The 22,073-nt window shown below is 40.4% G+C and overlaps 2 protein-coding genes across 2 annotated transcripts in view; one reads left to right on the top strand and one right to left on the bottom strand.

The window, feature by feature from the left end:
- Nucleotides 1-4,850, top strand: part of NOC3L (NOC3 like DNA replication regulator) — a 30,494-nt gene extending 25,644 nt beyond the window's left edge. Inside the window, exons 18-21 of the mRNA XM_047073192.1 lie at nucleotides 6-134; nucleotides 1,053-1,150; nucleotides 3,855-3,939; nucleotides 4,244-4,850. Coding sequence (XP_046929148.1) covers nucleotides 6-134; nucleotides 1,053-1,150; nucleotides 3,855-3,939; nucleotides 4,244-4,375 — 444 coding nt within the window. The 3' untranslated portion in view covers nucleotides 4,376-4,850. The remainder of the gene's footprint in view (nucleotides 1-5; nucleotides 135-1,052; nucleotides 1,151-3,854; nucleotides 3,940-4,243) is intronic.
- Nucleotides 4,851-6,467: 1,617 nt separating this feature from the next.
- Nucleotides 6,468-22,073, bottom strand: part of PLCE1 (phospholipase C epsilon 1) — a 321,538-nt gene continuing 305,932 nt past the window's right edge. The window contains exons 29-34 of the mRNA XM_047072225.1: nucleotides 20,937-21,146; nucleotides 16,635-16,793; nucleotides 14,053-14,268; nucleotides 13,522-13,715; nucleotides 10,957-10,970; nucleotides 6,468-7,728 (exon numbers count right to left, since the gene is read on the bottom strand). Coding sequence (XP_046928181.1) covers nucleotides 13,527-13,715; nucleotides 14,053-14,268; nucleotides 16,635-16,793; nucleotides 20,937-21,146 — 774 coding nt within the window. The 3' untranslated portion in view covers nucleotides 6,468-7,728; nucleotides 10,957-10,970; nucleotides 13,522-13,526. The remainder of the gene's footprint in view (nucleotides 7,729-10,956; nucleotides 10,971-13,521; nucleotides 13,716-14,052; nucleotides 14,269-16,634; nucleotides 16,794-20,936; nucleotides 21,147-22,073) is intronic.

Below are 22,073 nucleotides of genomic sequence, written 5' to 3'. Positions count from 1 at the left end.
TGCAGACTTTCCCAAAAACAGATTTGTTGCTTGACAATGAATCTCAGGGAAGTGGGGTTTTCCTTCCTGAACTGGATGAACCTGAGTACTGTAACGCCCAGAACACGGCTCTTTGGGAATTGCATGCACTCCGGGTAAGAATGGCCTTTTTTCATGTGATCAGTGTTTTTCAGTGTTTCCCCAAGTAGTTACTATTGCCAGAGTCTTCTGTATATTTTGTTCTGGCATGGCCTTTTGTAGAATTTCTGTTTTTTAATTTTTTTAAATTTTTTTTAATGTTTATTTTTGAGAGAGAGAGAGCACACACGCGAGAGAGTGCGCAAGCAGGGGATGAGCAGAGAGAGAGAGACACAGAATCTGAAGCAGGCTCCAGGCTCTGAGTTGTCAGCATAGAGCCTGATGAGGGGCTCGAACTCACGGACCACGAGATCATGACCTAGCTGAAGTCGGCCACTTAACTGACTGAGCCACCCAGGCGCCCCTAGGATTCCTGTTTTAATAGTCTACATTTCACTTTGCTCTTACTATTCTTTAAGATGTTGAGGTACATTTTCTAAGGAAGCAGAAAATGACAGTTTGGGGGTGTGGTTTAGAAGGTTTACTGCAGTCTTTCCCCAACACTATTCAGAACGGAAGGTCTATATTGGGTCCGACCTGAGGAGACTCTGACATCACCCCAGTTTCAAGAGGGCCGCACTGTGTTGTGATCTCATGGTGCAGATGCATAGGAGGAGGCTTGGAGCAAAATGTTTCAGGAAACCTGTTGTAAACGAACTTTTTTCACTCTAGAAGAGAAATTGCTTTTTGATTTTTTTGTTTTCATACTGTAAAAGCAAGACTAAGGTATGTCAGTGGTAACTTGGTCATCAAACAGATTTATGTTGTCCTCTGAGCAAAGAGAATATTTTTTCTGTTGGGATGTGCTTATTGTGAATTACATATATATATGATTTAAAAAATAGTGTTTATTAAGGAAAATCTTCACTGCAGCTAGTGCTATAATTTATATAAAGTACTGACCTGTGCAAAACGTGATTGTTCTTGCCCTTCAGAGACATTACCATCCCATTGTGCAGAGATTTGCAGCTCACCTGATCGCCGGAGCACCTTCTGAAGGCTCGGAAGCGCTCAAACCAGAGTTGAGCCGGAGGTATTTAGTAGTCAGCACTGCCTTTTTATCAGACTACACATTGCAGTCGAGTGCTCTTTCTTATGAGAAGTCTGCTCTATAAAGTAATAGATTTTCAAATACAAAGTGCCAGTTGATGGGGATTTGGTCTCACTTCATATTTCTGAATTGTTCCAAGGAGAAAACATGTCGCCTGTGGGTTTTGTTAGCGTGTTTTTGTTAGTTCGTTTTTGGTGATCAGTTAACATTTTTTTTGGTTCTAAAAAGTTTCACATGGGGCGCCTGGGTGGCTCAGTTGGTTGAGCGTCTGACTCTTGATTTCAGCTCAGGTCATGATCCCAGGGTCATGATGTCGGGCTCCGCACTGAGCATGGAGCCTGCTTAAGGTTCTCATTCTCCGTCTGCCCCTCTCCCCACTCACACACTCTCTCTCTCTCTCTCTCTCTCTGTCTCTGTCTCTCTCTAAAAAAAAGAAGTTTCGCACATCCAGGTAAGTAGAGTAGTGAAAATACATGCCTGACGCACATTATAGGTAATGCTATACTTGCTCTATGAGAAGATCCATGAGTCCAACCACAGAGAGATTCCTTTTCTTTCTGCCCCCCTCCTGGCTGGTCCTGCTAGGGCCAGAAAGGGAGAAATGAGAGAAAAGAAGTGCTTTGTGACACTGGCACTCAAGCGGGGCGGCAGTTTCTCTCTTGCACCTCACGGTCATCTCTGTGTAGTGTGTCGTGACCTGCCGCCACTCCCAGCATTCGTCGTGCACTCCAGATGGGGAATAGGGTCCTGCCAGGAGAAGTTGCTTTTCCAGCTTCTTACTCTGAAAAATTTCGGAAGTACAGAAAAGTTGAAAAAAATATTACCTCTTTCCCTACAAAATTAGGCAATACTTGAATTATAAGAAAATAAGACATAAAAGATGCCTTTGTAATATACCCACCACTCAGAATTAATATTTTGCTATAAATTTTTCTCATTTGCAGCCCACTGGTTTCTTTAATTTGGAGATCACAGACAAATGATCAGGAGGTCAGCAGACTGATGTTCTGGCTTCTTCACAGTTTAAACAAAAATGGAATTATTTGCTATATTTTAAATATTAGAGGAATTCACCTAAAAATAAAATTTCCAGCTCCTTGAAGTACTGGGAGATTTGGCAAAATAGATCTGTATTTTTACATGGCAGAAATCAGCTGCTTCCTCCCTTCTAAATGAGACATAAACTCTGTAGTTTTCCATGAATGCTTTTCCCTCTGGGTAGACTAAAGATAACTTTTGGTCTTATTAAATGATAAAGTGGCCGTTTGCTTTTTTTTTCCCTCATACTTCCCACCTGTCCTCCAGCCTTGTTTTTTATTTTTAATTTTATTTTTAATGTTTGTTTTTTTTTTGTTTTTTTCCTTTTTTAAAACGTGCTTTTATTTTTTTTTATTTTTTTATATATATGAAATTTATTGACAAATTGGTTTCCATACAACACCCAGTGCTCATCCCAAAAGGTGCCCTCCTCAATACCCATCACCCACCCCCCCCCTCCCACCCCCCATCAACCCTCAGTTTGTTCTCAGTTTTTAACAGTCTCTTATGCTTTGGCTCTCTCCCACTCTGTTTGTTTGTTTTTGAGAGAGAGAGAGAGAGAGAGACTGAGCATGAGCTGGGGAGGGGCAGACACAGGATTGGAAGCAGGCTCCAGGCTCTGAGCTGTCAGCACCAAGCCTGACGTGGGGCTCGAATTCACAGTCTGCGAGATCATGAGCTGAGCAGAAGTTGGACGCTTAACCCACCGAGCCACCGAGGCACCCCAATTTTTATTTTTTTTAAAGTTTATTTCGAAAGAGAGAGAACGAATGGGGGAGGGGCAGAGAGATGGGAATGGACAGAGGGTCCGAAGCGGGCTCTGCTGACAAGCAGAGAGCCTGATGTGAGGCTCCAACTCATGCATCTTAGGATCATGACCTGAGCTGAAGTTGGATGCTCAACTGACGGAGCCACCCAAGTGCCCCCCAGCCTTTTCTAAAAGGGAGAGAAAGGAGAAAACAATTATTTGTCAGTTTTCTTATTCATGTTCCTTTTATGGCATGTTTTTGTCAGAGACTTTGAACGTTTGCCTCATTTGTGCCAGAAATGTCCTTCTCTGGAGGAAGACGAAGGGTGGGTTTATCCCAAAAGCTTGAGAAAGGAGACTCCTGGTGGTCTTGCCCTGGAGGGTGGAGCTTGGGATGTGACTGTTGCAGGCCCTTCCCAATCTCCTTCAGAGAATGTAAACCAACCCCAAATCAGTAAGCATTCATGGACAGCCATGGGTATGGACATTTAATCTAGGCCAGTAACTGAAAGATTGAGCTGTTTGAAAGCAATGGAGGGTAACACTGTGCTTCACTTCTCTGGACCCCCATGACTTAGTTGCATATTGTTCACGTAACTGTGGTTGAGTTGGGATTTGATCACATTGAGCTGGAGGTCTTCTGCTCGGCCTTGTCTTTTGTCCAGCCTTGTATTTCTCAATGCACACCAGACCTCTCTGAGGTGGATTTAGTTGGATAACATTGTCATTACATGGGAATTTAGGGTTTATTTTACATGAGTTTGTTGGTTTTAAGAGCAAAATTAGGTTGTCCCTCACTATATGGGTTTAGAATAATGCGTGCTTCTCTTTGGGTACAGTCTAATTATTTTCAAGTTACACGGGTATGGTGATGTCTTTACATTTCTTCTGTGATTATAGATCTGCTACAGAACTTTTTGAGACTTACAGCATGGCTGCAATGACATTCAATCCTCCTGTTCAGTCTTCAAGTTCCAAAAGGAAGGTATGTGATACTTTTCATGTTTTTTTAAAAGATGAAATAAAAACTAAGGATGTCTCTTATTAACTGATTCCAACTTGCTTGTGTTATAGGTACTTTTTTTTCCTCTCATGTTTAGGAGTTGATGGTAGGCTGGATCTGTGGGGTTGGGATTCTGTGGAGACAGTCCTGAGACCGTTTTGTTCAGTACAGGAGATGTCCAAGACCCGGCACATGTTGGCTTGGGGTCAGGTGTCACCATTTTTAATTTTGCTCACAGCTTGGCTTTTAGAACTTTTAATATGAGTTACTTTTAATATTTTTGCAGGATGAAGTTTTACAAGGGGATGCATTTTTGAATGAAGATTTAAATCAACTAATCAAAAGACATTGCAGTGAAGTTGCTACTCACTTGCCTCTGGATTTCAGCAGATATTCGACAACATCACTGCGGAGGTAGAAGAGTGAAGTGCCCATGGGCTTTCTTGCATATTTGTGTTTGTTTAGATGCACATAGAGACATATTGTTAATTTAGGACATTCTCTTTACATAAGGGAAGCTTCCTAAGAAAATTAACAGAGGTGGAAGAGTTACCCTTTGCATGGCACAGGGTTCTGCCCAGATTCTGAAAATGTCATTAAGAAAGGAGAATTGAGAGCCCCCTACCCCCATATTTGGAAGTTTCTTAATGATGTTGCCTTTTTAAAACTTAATATACATCTTAAGTTATAGTTAAAAAAAAAATCTTTGAAGTGAACTTAATTGAATTACAGTTGCTAGATTAAAATGAGGGCATAGAGTGCAGAAAAATCAAGACCGTGAGATTGCTTTATACCATTCAGCTACTCTTTATGACCAAAACTCTTTTTTTTTTCCTTTTGATGTTTATTTATTTTGGGAGGGGGAGAGAGAGAGAGCGTGTGAGCGAGCAGGTGAAGGGCAGAGAGAGAAGGAGAGAGAGAATCCTAAGCAGGCTCCCTGCTGTCAGTGCAGAGCCCAATGTGGGGCTCAATCCCACAGACCCATGAGATCATGACCTGAACCGAAATCAAGAGTTAGACACTCATCTGACTGAATCACCTGGGCGTCCTGACCAAAACGCTTTCTAATGAAGTAAATATATATTTTTTGGAACACTATGGATGAAAATAAGAATTCTATATTTGAATGAGTATATTTTTATAAAGATTTTTGAGAAAAAGAGAAAATAGTTTGAAATTGGACACCAAGTTCATTGGCTCTTGTTGGATGATACACTTCAAGAAGTAATCTAATTCGATCTTTTAAAAAAAGAATGAGAGTGTTCATTATGGCTACTTGCAATGAAAGTTTGAATGTGACTCTAATCTCTTCAAAGTTCTTTGCATTTTCTGATGTGCTCTGGAGGGTGATGGGGGAAGGACTCCTGGGTGGAAAAACCAAGTCTAAGACTTGACTCTGTTTAAGGATAAATGGTGCCTATTGAAGGGCTTTTCTTCTTCTTTTCTTCCTCTTCCACCCTCTCCTCCTCTTCCTACCCTCCTCCAGCTCCTCCTCTCCCTTTGTACAGATACGATCCTCTTCTTTATGAATATAATTAAACAATATTTTACCTAAGATACTGTCATATTCTAGGAATGACCTCTGAAATAAGTTTTTATTACAACCAGGTTATAAATATTCTTTACTGTGAATAAATAAAACAGCTGCTTTTTTCTGCTTCCTATTTTTTTTTTTCCGCTTCCTAATTTGTTTTGAGAGAGAGAGTGAGAGGGGTGGGGCAGAGAGAGAGGGAGAGAGGGAATCCCAAGCAGGCTCCACACTGTCAGTGCAGAGCCCCGACGTGAGGCTTGGTCTCATGAACCATGAGATCATGACCTGAGCTGAGATCAAGGGTCAGATGCTTAACTGACTGAGCCACCCAGGAGCCCCTGTTTGTTTGTTCCTTCCTTCTTTCTTTCTTTCTTTTCTCTTCTTTTCTTTCCTTCCTTCTTTCTTTTTCTTTTTTCTTTTCTTTTTTCTTTTCTTTCTCTCTATTTAAGCAATCTCTGTACCCAACATGGGGCTCGAACTCATGGACCTGAGATCAAGAGCCGTATGCTCTACTGACTGAACCAGCCAGGTACCCTTCTGCTTCCTGTTCTTGTGATGTGAGAATTTAATAAAATGTACAGCATTTCCAATTAAATAGATCTTCTATGTCTTTGAAACTATAGAAGCCAGTTCCTTTTTTCTAGAGCTTAAAGCCCTTTTTTTCCCTCATGAAATAAATGAAAATAGAAATTCCCTTTATTATTCCAGCTTAATGGGGGATATCTGCTCAACAGTGCATGTTATCTTTCAGCGTGCGCGCGCGTGTGTGTGTGTTTACATATATATAGCATATTCTTATGTGATTTTAAAAAGTGTTTTTTGTAGGCTTGATTATTTAATGAAAATGTACAATTTAATATATAAATATTTGCCTTTAAACCACATTTTAGATATAAAACAGAGTCCAGAAACGTTATGAATAGATGTTTGGATGACCACATGGTCTTTCCCCATCAGAGCACAAATGACCAATGCATGTCACAAATCATTTATTTTCCAAACATATACAAATACATTTATATTTCACTTTGGCAGGAGAAACTAGTTTAGGTGAAAAATCAATTTTGAAGTAGAAATTCATGAACTATTTCACACTTGTATTATGCTTTTAACTTTGTAGTTACACATACAGAGAATCACAGTGGGACCATAAAATTACACATCTAGTATTTGAATACCCTTTATGAATTTGAGAATGAAATCTATTTGTGCATAAACTTTCATGGCCTGTGTTGATGAGTTTCATTTTCAGAACTAAATATCATAGTAACATACACACACACACACACATCCTGAGGCTATAACAAGCTTACAGCCTTAATATATTTTTAACTAGACCAATATCGAGCACCTACTATGTGCTTAGCACTGTGCTAAGCACTTATAAGTGAAGTGGGATAATAACGAGTGTAAGACACAGCTTCAGTCTTCCATGGTCCTGCATGTTAAGTCAGATCATTCACACAACATGAAAAAAAATGCAACATTACCCAATTCAGTGTCAGAGTGAATTATTTCAAAGTTCAGAGACTTAGGAAAGGTTTCAGAGACCTGCTTGATGGTCTGCTTGAGCATAGTATATTTTGGATCTAAGAGATGTATATGAATGAGTAGCTTGGTAATCATGGAGAGTCAGTATTTCAAAAACACTCATTTCAGGTCATCCCATGTCCAAATCCTTAGCCATCAGCCAAAGATTCCTTTCAGGAAGTTGATACTTAGAGATGGCCAAGAACACATAAATTGTTGACAGTGCCCCATATCATGGGTGCTGGACTTGGTGTAAGAGGCAGTCTTTGTTTTCTAATAACTTTCCGGAGGGTCCAGGTGTTCACCTCTTGTTACTTTGACGCTCATGTAAGAGAAGCAACTGCGAGGGGTCCGAGGCAGCCGTCTGGAGAGCACGTAGGCTGTGGGCTGCCTCCCACTCCGCCTAGTTGGAGATCCGACACCAGCCAGGAAGATCCTACTCTTCTCTTGGTGTGGCCGAGTTGTGGAGTATCGTGTGGGCAAGTCAATTCAGTTTTTTCCAGGCAGAATGCAATCTCTGTTACTTGTCAGAATTAAGCAAGGCCTATGGTTGTCCAGGCAGAGGAGGACAGATCTGCAGAGGTACTGGATAGGGGGGAAGAGCAGAGGAAGGGGAAGATGTAGTTTGAGGAAGGAGTGGGTGTGTGGCAGCAGGGGGCCCGCTTCATTAAAGAGCCTCCAGTGTTTCCGTAGCCATTGAGATGGGAGACCTTTGTAAGAAAGTAACTTTAATTAAAAACAGGCACTGTAACTCACTTGTAGCTGCAACTGTATACCCCCAACTGGAGAATTTATAAATAACTTACTTGCAAAGGATGACATGAAAAGAAGGTTCCCTCAAGAGGGCACTTTCCGCCCAAATAGTATTGTTATTTCCTACAAATTTGCCCTCAAACTTACCCTGGCTTCCTTAACAACCTCATGTAACCTTCTATTATTTTGTAAAACAACCAATTCCAGATGAACAGGTGACCGAGAGGAAGTTAGTCTATTTCTTTCAGCATCACTGATCAAGTTGGATTCTTACCTAATCCTTTCTCATCAGCTCTGTATATTCTGTAAAGCTGGCATCACCATACAGAGTAACACAACTCATGTTCCTCTGCTTTTAGTGAAGCGTCTTCAAATACTTTTCCTCCAAACTTTGTAATAAACCTAACCTGCATAAATAGGTTCTTTTTTTCTTTTTAATGTTTATTATGTTGAGAGAGAGAGAGAGAGCATACGCGCATGAGCAGGGTAGGGGCAGAGAGAGGGAGGCACAGAATCCGAAGCAGGCTCCAGGCTCTGAGCCGTCTGCACAGAGCCTGACCTGGGGCTCGAACCCACAAAGACAGATACCGCGAGATCACCACCTGAGCCAAAGTTGGCCACTTAACTAACCGAGCCACCCAGGAGCTCCTATTTAGATTCCTTTCCATATCAACTTACTGATAAAAGTTTGCTACCCAGATTTTTAGTAGTATGGAAAGTATGAAGTGTTAATGGGTACAGTCTGGGTGGCCATTTTTGATTTATTCTAAATAGGGTAATTTCTTTCATTTGGTATGCCATCATAATTCTATGGTTCAGATAAACTAAAATGAAAATTTTGTATTTTCGGCAAACACCAGGTTGTTTTGGTTAGTTGTAATAGAATAGATGCTTTACGTTTTGAGCAATGTGTCCTTCCTGAAGTCCCAAAGACTCAAATAGAGGATGTGCTTTCACCTCAAAAGGAACTGAACAATCAAGTAGGGTTCAGTATAGGCAATATGTTCACTTGTGAGACATGGTCTCACTTCAGTCTCAGGAAGTTGCCGATTCTGTTCTGCAGCCAAATGAACTATGTTAAAGATGGGGGTGAGGTGGGGCTGGAGCTTAGAATCAAGGCCAAGTGATAAAACCTAGAGAGACCAGTCATCTCATCTCTGCATGGGTTTTCATTTTGACTCTAGCCAGTTAGGCCAGTAATTCAGTTTGCAATACACGGTATGCCAAACCAGAAGAAAAGATGCCAGATTTATAGAAGCATGATAACGTGTTTCTGGAATGTTTTTTTTTTTTTTAATGGGCAGTACTGTGTATTATAGATTATTTGAAAAGAAACCTGTAGCACTGTGCAAACTCCATCAAACTGGAATAGCCTGAATTCTGTCGACAAGCAAGTGGTCACTGCTCTAGCATTAAGGCTTTGAGTACGAACTTCCAATAATGTGAAAGCTGTATGGTGTGATTTTTTTAAGTTTGTTTTTATTTATTTTGAGAGAGAGAGAGAGTGTGTGAGCAAGTAGGGAAGGGGCAGAGAGAGGGGAGAGGGAGAGAATCCCAAACAAGCTCTGCACTGTCAGCATGGAGCCTAATGTGGGGCTCGAAGTCACAACCCGTGAGAACATGACCTGAGCCAAAGGCAGATGCTGAACTGACTGAGCCACCCAAGGCGCCCCTGTGTGGTATACTTTAAACACTTCTGATTTTAGAGTATGCAAAGAACTGGGGACCATGTTACTCATTTTTACAATTGGCATAAAAAGAACTTCTCAAAAGGTTAGGACTTTGTTTTATAATTTGAAGAAAAAATTTTAATATCAGCAGAAAGATAAAATTTGGATTTTGCTTCAGAGGGGCACACATTGCATTTTAAAAGTCATAATTTGCTTCATACTGAGAGTAAAAATCTTTTATACTTACGTTATAGTTTTATGCAGTAAGATTTTAAAGATAATTTACCTTGAGTGGCAATTATGACTTGGATCAATAGCTCTTCAATTAGAAATGAAAATGAAGCTTTTTTTTTTGCATGAAATTCTGGCCCATGTCAGATATTCAGAGCATACTTTTTTTCTTTTTTTTTTTTTTTAGGAGATTTGTCTTCAAATAGTGAGCTAGAACCACTAATACTTCTAAATCTATAAGCAATATCAAGAAAGCGATGTATAATAAATATATAAGTACAGTGTCAGTACAAACCTTGCAAAATAAATAAATTTGAACACCAACTCAGTCTACTTTTACTTTAAGAAATGTTAAATATTTTGTTAAGATGTCACAGCTCAGAAGATACTAATTTGTACATCATTCTAAATTCAATTTGTGAAAACCAAAAGTGGAATAATCTGTGAATAATACATAAGCAATAAACTTAAAAAAAACCCAACATCATTCTGTATGTAAAAAGAAATGGTAAAGAAGAGTCCACTATGGTGCACAATATAGAAACTAAATCAAATTACTTTGTGATGAATCTTACAGGACATATTTACACTCGCAATGCCCTAAAGCTTCCAATTGTCCGCCATGAACTGTATGACTAACCTCGCTTGTTTTCAGACCTCTGTGGCTCTTGTTGCCAGTTTTCTAAGTCAGGTCAGCAAACTATGGCCCTGGGCCAGATCTAGCCTGCCGCCAGTGTTTGTATGGCTCTTGAACTAAGAATAGCTTTTACATTTTTAACTGATTGGAAAAAACCCCAAAGAGGATTATTTGTGATGTGAAAATTATGTGAAATTGTGATTTCAGTGTCTGTAAATAGTTTCATTGGAATACAGCCATGCTCATTCACGTATAGATCATCTATGGCTGCTTTTGCACTGTAACAGGCGAGCTGAGTAATTGCTACAGAGACCATATGGCCCATAAAGCCTAAAATGTTTACCATCTGGCCCTTTATGGACAAAGTTTGCTGACCCTTGTTCTAAGTCAGTTATTGCGAGCTTAGCAATGTTTTTTTCCCAACTGCTGACATTTGCAAAGTGGCAATCTCCTGGGCTGCATTGTTGCATTCATCAGGAATTGGTTGGTAGGTAGCCCTTGCCATTTTGCTTGTCCTCAGCATGGGCCTCACATCATGTGTCAAGAAGGCTTCGGTTCAGAAATCCTCAATTTCCAGTTTAAGTCTAATGAAAATAAGCAAATTGTATTTGTTTCCACCATGTTCACTCTTGACTTTAACTTCTTACCAAAAGGTCTTCACCTGTAAAGTTGTATACATAGCTTTGTTAGTATATTTAAAATGCAGGAACAGAAACATTTGCAGTGTAGCAAGGGTTTAGTGTTATTCAACCGACAGAAACCCACAGCTTTGGTGGCTGGTTTTGGAGGAGAGACTATTTGCTATAAACTCACAGTGTCATAACATGATGCTCCTGGGTGGTGGAACATGAGCCTATTTCTGTTCCGAACACCACATTCTTTAGAAAGATTTTTGTAATCACAATCAAATAAATTTCAACTTTTTTACAAGGGGGAAGTCCTTCAACTCTGCATTATTTCAGATATGAGTAAGGTATATAATTGTGGAAATTATTAAGGGGTAACTCTTAAAACTTCAGGGGTGAAAATTTTAGAACAAGTAACATGATGAAACCTTATGTTCTCAGAAAGCAGCAAAAACACTACACTTGTCTTCTTGCGAGCACAAAAAGTCTCTTCTCATGAGACCATTTGTAAAGGAGTTTATAACATGAGATACATATTCCCATAGATGCACCCATGGATGTTTTTAAAGAGAAGCTTCCCCAAGTTTAGGTAAAGCTGAGGTCAACTCAATGATTTTGCTTGCTACAGAAAAATATAGTCCAAAGGCATACCTCTAAATCACCCCCCACCCCTACTCCTAATAATGCTCATTATAGCAAGCTTATTCTTTTTAAGTCAGATTTCCAGTGGAGCTATATTCCGATGTACTTCTTGTAATCTTGTGGCACAGTGAGGGCTCCATTGTGCAGAGCATAATTCCACTGTCACTGTGGAGGTTATAAGGGGTGTGTATAGCATCACATCTATGATTTATTTGATGCTAAACATGGAAAACAATATTTTAGGTTTTAATTACTGTCCTTAGTGTCACGCTCACAGACCCACTACCAAGGTAAGCCATCTTCTAAACAGCTGTGGAGGCTCAACATTGATGCTTAGTCCTAAAGCTCACTTGGCTTTTGGAGAAGGCACTGTTGTCTTAGTGTCCTGGGGCAAAAAAGAAAGTGAGTCTGGGACTTTTAATGTATGTATGTATGTGTTGATCGATTAATTGTAATCTCTGTGCCTAACGTGGGGCTCAAACTCACGGCCCCAAGATCAAGAGTCGGGCGCTTCACCAACTGTGCCAGCCAGAGGCCCCTGGAACTTTAAAAAAAAATTTTTTTATGAGTGCATCATCAGGGGAGGTGCAGAGAGAGGGAGAGAGAGAATCCCAAGCAGACTCTGTGTTGTCAATGCAGAGCCTGACGTGGGGCTTGATTTCATGAACCATGAGATCATGACCTGAGCTGAAATCAAGAGTCAGCCGCTTAATCAACTGAGTTGCCCAGGCACCCCACCCCTGGAACTTTTAAAAATTAGGATTCCAGATGTATCGCAACAGAAAATGAGTGTTGAACATTCTCAGTCTGGCATAGGTCAGGGCTTTGCCATTCTGTGTGTATTCACTATTGTCCGATGCTATTTGATGGGGATTTGCTGCTGTAGTTCTGAGAGTTCCTTCTGATGATCCTTTCCATACAGAACCTAAACAAACCTCAGAATAGCTGGATACGCAGATATTCTGAAGGAGGGTGTTCCCTGTGTTTGGCCCTGGCTGTTTTGGAAGAGCTTTGCACGCGTTGTGTGGGGCACTGGTTATTTTAAGAGCTTCTTAAATGTAGAAATACGGGCTCAGTGTATTGAGCCTTCTTTTGTGCTATTATAAATCAAATTAGGTCCTGTCAAAAGGTATCAATAAAGTCTTTAATTGTGAGCTCCAATTTAATATAAGAAATTCCTAATTGTGATAAAGACAGACGATCAACCTCTACAGTATAAGTAAGCAGCAATGCCTTCACTATGCCGTCGGTCTCATTTTACAACTACAGTGACACAGGCAAAAACTGGGCTTTAATTCCTGGGTTCATTAACAAACTAAAAGAAAAAAAAATCTGGTTTCCTCAAGTTCTTTTTTTCTTTTTAATTTGGGTTCCATATACGGTAATTTGTTTTAAGATAGAACTAAGTTTACTCTGTAAATGCCAAGCAGTGGGCGGACAACCAAAGGCTTAATTTACTGCAGTTTCAAGACAGAGGCTGTTATGTTATTTTGCTTTCTTTTTAACCATCGCATCCTGGATGCCAGGTTTTTAATGTTTTAATTGAGGCAGACCAAGGTGAGGTTGTTGAGGCTAAATCAAACCTTAAAACGGACCTGAAACTAGAAATCCAAAGGAATAAGAGCTGAATGACCCACAGAAGTCCTTTGAGAATGTCCAGGACCGTGAGCAATAATTAAGGCAGTTCTATGTCTGATGAAATAAGGCTGATGTAGTAGGTCGGGCAAGTGGGTTGTCCTCTCGGGGCCTTCGTCTGGCCATCTACAAACCCAGCAGTCTAAAGTTATAAATGTTATACATAAATCTGCAGAGGTCTTTTCCTGTTTTTAGGTACCATTCCTATCTGCCTTCAGGGGACATCCTCCTACTGGGCCTTACACAGTAGTTGGTCCCCGTTTCAGAATAGTGTGATGATTCAAGTCTACCTGGGTAAAACGTGCCAACCTTGGTTATTGTCGATAGTCCATGGTGTCACTGGAGGACAAGCTGCCCATAGGTTTCTCCTCCTTGTTTTGGACACCTTCTGAGGCCAAGACCTGAGAAGGTGATGCGAGTCCTCGGGGTTGTTTAGTTGACTTGGTGAACTTCTTAAATTCACTTGCAAAAGAAATGCCTTTCCTTTTGTCTTCTCGAGATGCCTGTGGGAAAAAAAAGAACCTTCCATTGGTATGTTAAAGCCGGGATCCTCAGTCACATGACATGCTATCCTAGAACCCTTTCCTCTTCCTCTCCAGTAAGTAGAGCTTTGGGAAGAAGTGCTGAGGGACACCCCTTTCAGGACTGCTTACCCATGGAGGGGTGGTAGGGACTACCTTTCTTTTCACATAGTGAAAATGAAGCCAAATGATTTTCTCCCAACTATATCCTTTGGCTCAGGAACTTTCTTCAAGATTTCACGAACTCCCAAATTTGATTACCGTGGAGCTGTGAATAGCAAATACTTTGTGAAGAGAGCAAAAGAACTTTGAACTTTACCTGCACCTGCTCCTTTAGCTTAAGGATGAATTTTCCTGCCCCTTTCCACTTGCTTTGGGCTTGAAACACACACTCCTGATCCAAAAGGACCCGCTGGGAGGACTTTGGGGTGGAAGACTTCTTGGTCGTGTCTTTTACCACCTCTTCCAAAAGCACATAGTCACTTGGGTTGGGATTGCTCAGGATGCTGTAGGAATACTTTGCTTTGCATAAGGTCTGAAAGATAAATTACAGTCAACAGGGGCGCCTGGGTGGCTCAGCTGGTTAAGCGTCTGACTTCAGCTCAGGTCATGATCTTATGGTCCGTGAGTTTGAGCCTCGCGTCGGGCTCTGTGCTGACAGCTCAGAGCCTGGAGCCTGCTTCGGGTTCTGTGTCTCCCTCTCCCTCTGCCCTTCCCCTGCTCATACTCTGTCTCTCTCTCTCAAAAATAAATAAACATTAAAAAAAACTTACAGTCAACTGAATACAGACACAGTATCTCCAACACTTGCATTCATTCTGAATGAGACTTGAAGGTGGGGAAAATGTCACAGACGTTTAGAGAAGGAAGGGATCTTTCAGATGGCCTCATATCATTCCTCATTTTACATCTGTGTACTTATAGCTTGTAACGTGCTTTCTTGCATTACCTGATAAAGCTTCACAACAGACCATGATTTAGGTATTACCCCATTTTCAGACAAGGAAGCTTAAATGTATGAAGGGTAAGCAGATTCCGAAGGATGCACAACTAATAAGTGCTAGAATAAGGACTTTAACTGGATTTTCTACATGCACCAAAGCTCATAGACATGAAGGTCACACAGACAATGAGAGACAGAATCATGACCTTCAGAAGCCTTTCTGTCCCACCAGGCTGCTTCTTCATCTCAGTGTCTTGGATGTTGAAGGCATTTTAGTTATTTACCTGGCCTCACTTCTCATTTAGTACGAGATCATCTTTCGCTTACATGTTTATTTAGTCATCAAATGTTTAGTGAGGGCTTCCTGTGTCCCAGATACAGTACTATCCTTTGGAGAGATAAAGATGAACAAAAAAACCCCCATATGTCTGGGCTTTCTTGGAGTTCAAACTCTATTAAGGAGGCAATTATTAACCACATAATCATGCAACAATAGCAAATAACACTATAGTGTTTGCCATGTGCTGAGCATTATACACATTACCGATACTTACTGACTTCACTGTCACAACAACTCTGGGTGGAAAGTACTATTATACTATCTCCACGTTATCTATGTAGTAACTTAGCACATGGTAAACAGTGTGCTGGAGCCAACTGGAATGGGCCAGTGAAATCAGACATGGTGGGAACATCCACACAACAGAAACTGGCAAACACAAAAAATCAGTTGGAGCTTTTTTGTTTTTCCTTAAGAGAGCCAGTTTACCAGCACACTACTGTAGCTGAGGCACTAAGAACTAGAGCTGGGGTCAATTGCACTACCGGGTATTTATCCAAAGGATACCAGAGTGCTGTTTCACAGGGGCACATACACCCCAATGTGTAGAGCAGCACTATCAACAATAGCGAAAATATAGAAAGAGCCCAAATGTCCATTGATGAATGAATGGATAAAGAAGATGTGATGTGTACACACACACACACACACACACACACACACACACACACAATGGAATATTACCTGGCAATCAAAAAGAATGAAATCTTGCCATTTGCAACAACATGGATGGAACTAGAGGATATTATGCTCAGCAAAATTAGAGAAAGACAAATACATGACTTCACTCATGAGGACTTCAAGAGACAAAACAGATGAACATAAGGGAAGGGAAGCAAAAATCATATAAAAACAAGGAGGGGGACAAAACGTAAGAGACTCGTAAATATGGAGAACAAACCAAGGGTTACTGGAAGGGTTGTGGGTGGGGGAATGGGCTAATTGGGCAAGAGGCATTAAGGAGAACACTTGTTGGGATAAGCACTGGGTGTTATATGTAAGTGATGAGTCACTAAATTCTCCTGAAATCATTACTGCGCTATATGTTAACTAATTTGGATGTAAATTTTAAAAATTAATAAGTTTAAAAAATTTTTTAAAAAGTAGAGCTGGGGTTTGAACCTGGAGTAATTTGATCTAGAGTCTTCTGTGCTGTTAACCATTATGCTATACCACTTCTCAAATGGGTGTTTAATAAACACAAACCATTACAAAGCTTGAAGGAAGGAAGTATAGTTCTCTGAAACCATGTGCACCAAGAAGTATGACTTAGAGGAGGGAAAGGGCCAGAGAAGGCCTCCAGCATGTCTTCTGTAGGATCTTTGAGAGACAGTCTTTAGGATTGGCTTAGGCATGTCTGGGGCAATAAAATTACTACTTTGTGGAGTTCCTACCTCAATCTGTTATCAACACTTCACAGAGAGCCAGACTCATGGTAGATACTAGGTGAGTGTCTGCTGAAGGAATGAACTAGTATTTTCCAACTGTAAGAGGCACACTCTCCCTCTTCAGATCCCTATTGTTCTAGAACTTCACTCATAAAATGAGCTGACATCAGATTTGTCCTAGTGATTTACACTGAGGAGCTGACTGAGGCAAACAAGGGAGAGGGTATCACCTGCTGAATGACGTCCTGTGCGGTGCTGACACGGGGTGCTTTGATGACCGTTCGAGGTTGCTCTGGAGAAACATCGTGCACTTGAACAAAGAAACTCTCCTCCTCTGAGCTCAAGGTCACCTCTTTGTCATCTTGAACAATGCTTTTCTCTTCTAGGTTCTGTGTTTAAAGAGATGAAAAGTGTGAGTAAATGGTAAGATGATGTAGAGTAAAAAAGAAAAACCTAGCAAAAATGTGAGCTATATCTTGGCAATGTGGAAACTATATCTTAGCTTTATATTTCATACACTAGTTAATATTTCATAAACTATTCTAAAGGATATACGTATCTTCTGAGAGGAAGAAAGTAATGTGGGTATTTTTGCTGATATTGACAGACTAATAAGGACCTGGCTCAAAATAAGCCAATAGATCTGCTCCTACTGCCAGTGGATTTTGAGTCCCAGTCAACTGTAGACAAATTTGGAAAAGGACAATACACCATTTTGCCAAATATTAAAAGTCAAGTAAGAACACAGTAAATTACATTTAGGAGAAAGCCCGTTCATGCCCTACACAGGCCTTGAGCATTTAAGAAATGCTGGAGATCTGAACAATGAAATGTGCAAACTGACATTCAGCCAGGCTGGAAGAACAGGAACTACAGCGGAAAGGCGGAACCAATGGCTGGAGGTAGGTCACACTGAAACGAATGTTGACAAAATTCTCAGTAGTTATGAGAATTGGTCATCAGGTTAATTGGCTTTTAGCAAATTTTACACATGGAGCTATATATATAAAATATATATTTAGATATATCTATAGGCATATGTATCATTAAAAATTTTCAAACAGTATAGAAATAGATCAATAAAAAGCCAAGCTTTTCCCATTATCAACTTTTTCCCTTCTGTGTCTCATCTCATTCCCTACAAAAAAACCACTGTTGTTAGGTTATATATGCTTCTAAACATCTGCTATGAATGTACACATATATTTTTGTATATGTGAATACATATATACTATGAAACCCTGGAATTATGTGAATTTAGATATAATATGATTGTCAAATGGCTCCCCCGCCCCCTTTTTTTTAGCCCTATTAGCTTACAGTTATCTTCTGCAAGGGGGAGGTCTGAAGGGGAAGAGGCAACCTCATCTCAGGAAGAGAGCATTTAGCAGGAGAGTCCTTCGATTCCAGCATTCTCCTAGCCTGATCTCAGGTCAAGCCACTGAAATGACTGAAATGGTCCTAACTAATCCAAGAAAAATCCAAGAGTCGTTGTCACTAACTATCCTGGAGGTTCCAGCCAGCCAGCCATAGGATCCAGAATTGTCCCCTTTGATACTGAGGCAGAATGGATAACTGCCACCAGGTGGCGCCAAACTGCAACCAGGACCAGAAAGGACTTGGGTTGCAGGAGCTTCTGGCCCCACAGGCTCACCCCAGTCATATCATTAATCATACAATCATGGTCCCTAAAATTTTCATGACTGATGTTTTTGGACCCCATCCGTTATATTAGGGGTGTTGGGAGGGGAGAGTTACTGTCCATTTTTATTACATAAACTGAGATTGTACTCCATATAATGTTCTGCAACTTGTTTTTTCCTCCCCACTTAAAAGATTGTGGTGTTCATTTCATGTCCATTATTAGAGATTTAGCTGTGTAATATGTCATTGTGTTGACCATGATATATTTAACCAGTCTGAGAGTGGGGTTGGGTGGTAATTCATCTGACATAATTTATAATCCGTATCTTGAAAACCAGGAAGCAAGCAAATATGAAAACAAAAAAGTTCTAATGGACACATAAAATATCTCAATAACTATGCAATAAACATTACTTTTAAGAGACCTCCTCAGAGCCTCTCTCAGAACTTATTTATTTTTAGGGAGTTTTCTGCCCCATTAGAAGGCACAGGTTATGACCAGAACAGTCCTCACTTACAGTTCTTTACAGCTTACTAAGCATTTTTCTACATATTGTCTCTATGTTTGGCATGAGGCTCATGTTAATCTTTTTCAATCACAGATTTACAAATTAGGGCACAGAGGTTTACAGAAGTTAAATGAGCTGTCCAAGGTCATTTAATTTGTGGCAGAGCCAGGTCTGTCTGATTTCAAATCCAGCAGGTGTCATAGGAAGGCATATTGACCACAGGAAGATGTGATCCTGACAGCTTGAGAACCTAGAAGACAAGAAAACTATAAAAGGCAGGCAAGGAGGAGAGATCAGAGGTCATGGATAACAGTTTGGGGACTCTGAATATATGGGAAAATTGCTTATTTATCTTACTAGTTCCACAGAATGAAATAAATGGAAATACATAGAGCCCAGATCTATCAACTATACTAGTGTCTGCTTGCATTCAATAATTGCTGAATTCATTTATTCAGTCAGTGAGTATGTGTGTGCCACGATGCACCAGGTCACCTGAGACACATTAAATGTGATTTGTTATCTTTGGAGATACATGTCAGTCATTTCAAAAATCTCTTCTCCACCAAGGCACAGACAGGAGAGTTTGCTGTATTCTCCCCATCAGAACATGTTTGTTAGCCTTCCCTTCTAACTCATTCCCCTTATTGTTCAAAATGCTTCTCATCCACTAGCCCTTGTTAAGTATTTATTCCTGAGGTCTCTATAGCCTGTTTTCATATACACCTTAAGTTGCATATGGGCATTCTTAACCTCCCCAGCCCTTCTAACTATAAGACACTCAAGAGCCTGCCCACGTTCCCTCTTGCTCACTGCCTCCCACTGCCCCCACAGTGCTGGGTGCCATGGTCCAGGAAGGCTGACGCATCACCAGCCTTGGCAGCACAGGATGGGGCAAGGACACTGACCTTCGAAGCCACAGACCTGAGTTCTTTCTACTTCTCACTTTGTCACGATTTAACCTCTGTGAACCTCAATTTCCTATGTGCGAAATGGTTTCCATTACCTCATGAGATCATTCAAAAAAGTAGTGAGAACTTTGAACACGGTAAATCATTATGCAAATATATGGTTTGAAAATTCGCTTGCTGACCTTATCACTTAGAGGACATTTTTTTACATGTAGCTAAAGAATGAGGCAAGTCAACGAGAAAAAATACAGAAAAATTTAGAGAGAAACTGAAGAAGGCTTCAAAAGTCCAGCTAAGGCCTCTGATATTTTCTCATAAAGCTATTATCATCAGAACTGCTCATTACCTGCCTTTGCAATGTGTATGTCTTATAGGGAGAGGAGGTTGGGGAGACGATTACATTTCTTTGCTTAACTGGAGTGTCCTTTTATGGTCTAAGGCAAGGTTAGGAAGAAAGGCAGTGGCTGTGGTTCCCAGAGCAGATGTTGGAGGACTGTGGAGTACGATGCAGGCCATGTTCACAGTTCGGTGCAGAGTGAAAAAGTGGCACATGACGCTGAAAACTGGCTCTTTATCATCTCCACTGTCCCAACATCATGGATCACCAATGGGCATTTTACCAACCAAGCTCTATTACATGTCCCAAAGGAGAAGATAGATCGTGTGCCCAGAACAGGGCTTGGCATGTATTAGATGCTCAATAAATATTTGTTTAATCTAATTGTTGAATTGACTCCACTCCCTCATTATTGACATATCATGAGGCCTGAACATCTATGGTGGAGCAGTGACTTTATGTCATTTAAAAAAATGGCGGTAAGTTAGTGGGCTCTTAACCGTTTATTCAAAAAAAAAAAAAAAATCAGTACTCCATCCACAAACTTGAAAAGGAACTAATCAATGTAGAGCTGACAGGAAGTCGCTATATTATTTTCCTTCACGCGAATGATCACAGGAATGTTAGTGAACATAACGTAAATTCTTACTAACTCTGATCAAGGCTGAGAGAATACTTTGCTTTGTGTGAAGTTTCAGAATATTTTCAAAGAACTACTGTTCTACCTAAAAACACAGAACTTTTTATCAGCTAAAACTTTAACAGGCACGAACAAGAAGGCAACCAATTCCCAAATGTAAAATACCAATGGGACTAGCATGACACGGTCCTGTGACCCTTATGACAATGCTTTTCGCATATAAACCAAAGCCTGGACCCACAGTTGATGACAAGCATGAGGAATCCTTTGAATTCTTGCTCCCTTTCTTTTACAAGAGATGGTTTTTAGACTGAATTTCTGTAACTTAGAGATAACATTCTGAATAAGTGCAGAAGAATAAAATCATTTCTCCCCATTTACTTAAGAATAACATAAATCAGGTTGCAATGATAAATTCTGAATCGAGGGAGGTGGCCAGTGGTGAGGTGGTTAATCACACCCTGAGTTGTTACGGTGTGAGACACACTTACTTCCTGCTGGGTTTTTAAGACAATCCTGCCAACATATCCTTCCTCTGGAAACCAGCTGCTTAAAATCTGCATAATCTCTTCCTCTGGACCAATGACTCTCTGGAACGGTTGTTTCCTGCATTCATTCTTTTCTTTAGATATAAAATATTTTTCTTCCATCAAAAAATAGTCTGTGATGATAGGTTTGGTGTCTTGTTCAGTGGTCAGAATCTAAAGAAAAAGCAAAGGCAAAACTTTAATTCAAAATAAGCCAGTTTTGTACAGAGAACAAACTGATGGTTAGCAGAGGGGAGGTGGGTGGGTGGGTGGGTGGGGGATGGGTGAAATAGGAACTAGGGATTAAAGACTATACTTATCCTGATGAGCACTGAGTCCTGTATAGAAACCTGAAACTAATATAACACTGTATGTTAACTATACTTGAATAAAACACACACACACCCACACACAAAAGAAACCTATTCTCACGGTGTTTACATAGGTCTGATGTGTAATTTATAAGTGAAACTTACTCTGCAGTGTTGAATAATTCTTTTTGGAAGACCTAAGAACTCTCTTATGTCCAAGAAGGATTGTTTATGTTCATTCTGGGCAACGACACAATTTATTCATAATCCCCAGACAGCATAACTATTTTTCCCACAGCTGGAATGAGAGCTTCTACTGAATTACAGACTTTACGCTTCTCAATCCATGAATTTAGCTCTCTGTAATCTTGTAACACAGGACCAATGGCAAAGAACCTAGCATAGCTTTTACCAGCACCATGTCTTTTTCTCATGTTAGAAATACTTGTCTTCTAATCTCATCTTATCTAAGTTCCTGGGAATTCTCCTTTCAATTAAGTCCTGACACTGTGCCTACAAGCTTGTTTTTCTTTGTTGGTTACTTACCCAGGCGGTCAGAGTGGCTGGGACAAGGCTCTGGAGCCAGACAGACCTGGGTCTGAGGTCTGCCTTTAATACTTATTGGCTGTGAGGTGTTGGACAAGATATTTAACCCCTTAGAGACTCAGTTTCCCCATCCATAAAATGGGAACAGTTAAGAGTAACAACCTCCTCATTTCGTTTCATGATTGAGGCACTGGTTAGAAAGCATAACACTGGCACATATGAGAACTCAATAAACGCCAGTTAC

This window comes from Lynx rufus, unplaced genomic scaffold (genome assembly GCF_022079265.1).
Source record: "Lynx rufus isolate CCGP_SWC_20201006 ecotype Redwood Valley unplaced genomic scaffold, mLynRuf1.p SCAF_11, whole genome shotgun sequence".
In the NCBI taxonomy this organism is placed as follows: domain Eukaryota; kingdom Metazoa; phylum Chordata; class Mammalia; order Carnivora; family Felidae; genus Lynx; species Lynx rufus.
This window is presented reverse-complemented; position numbering and strand designations above follow the sequence as displayed.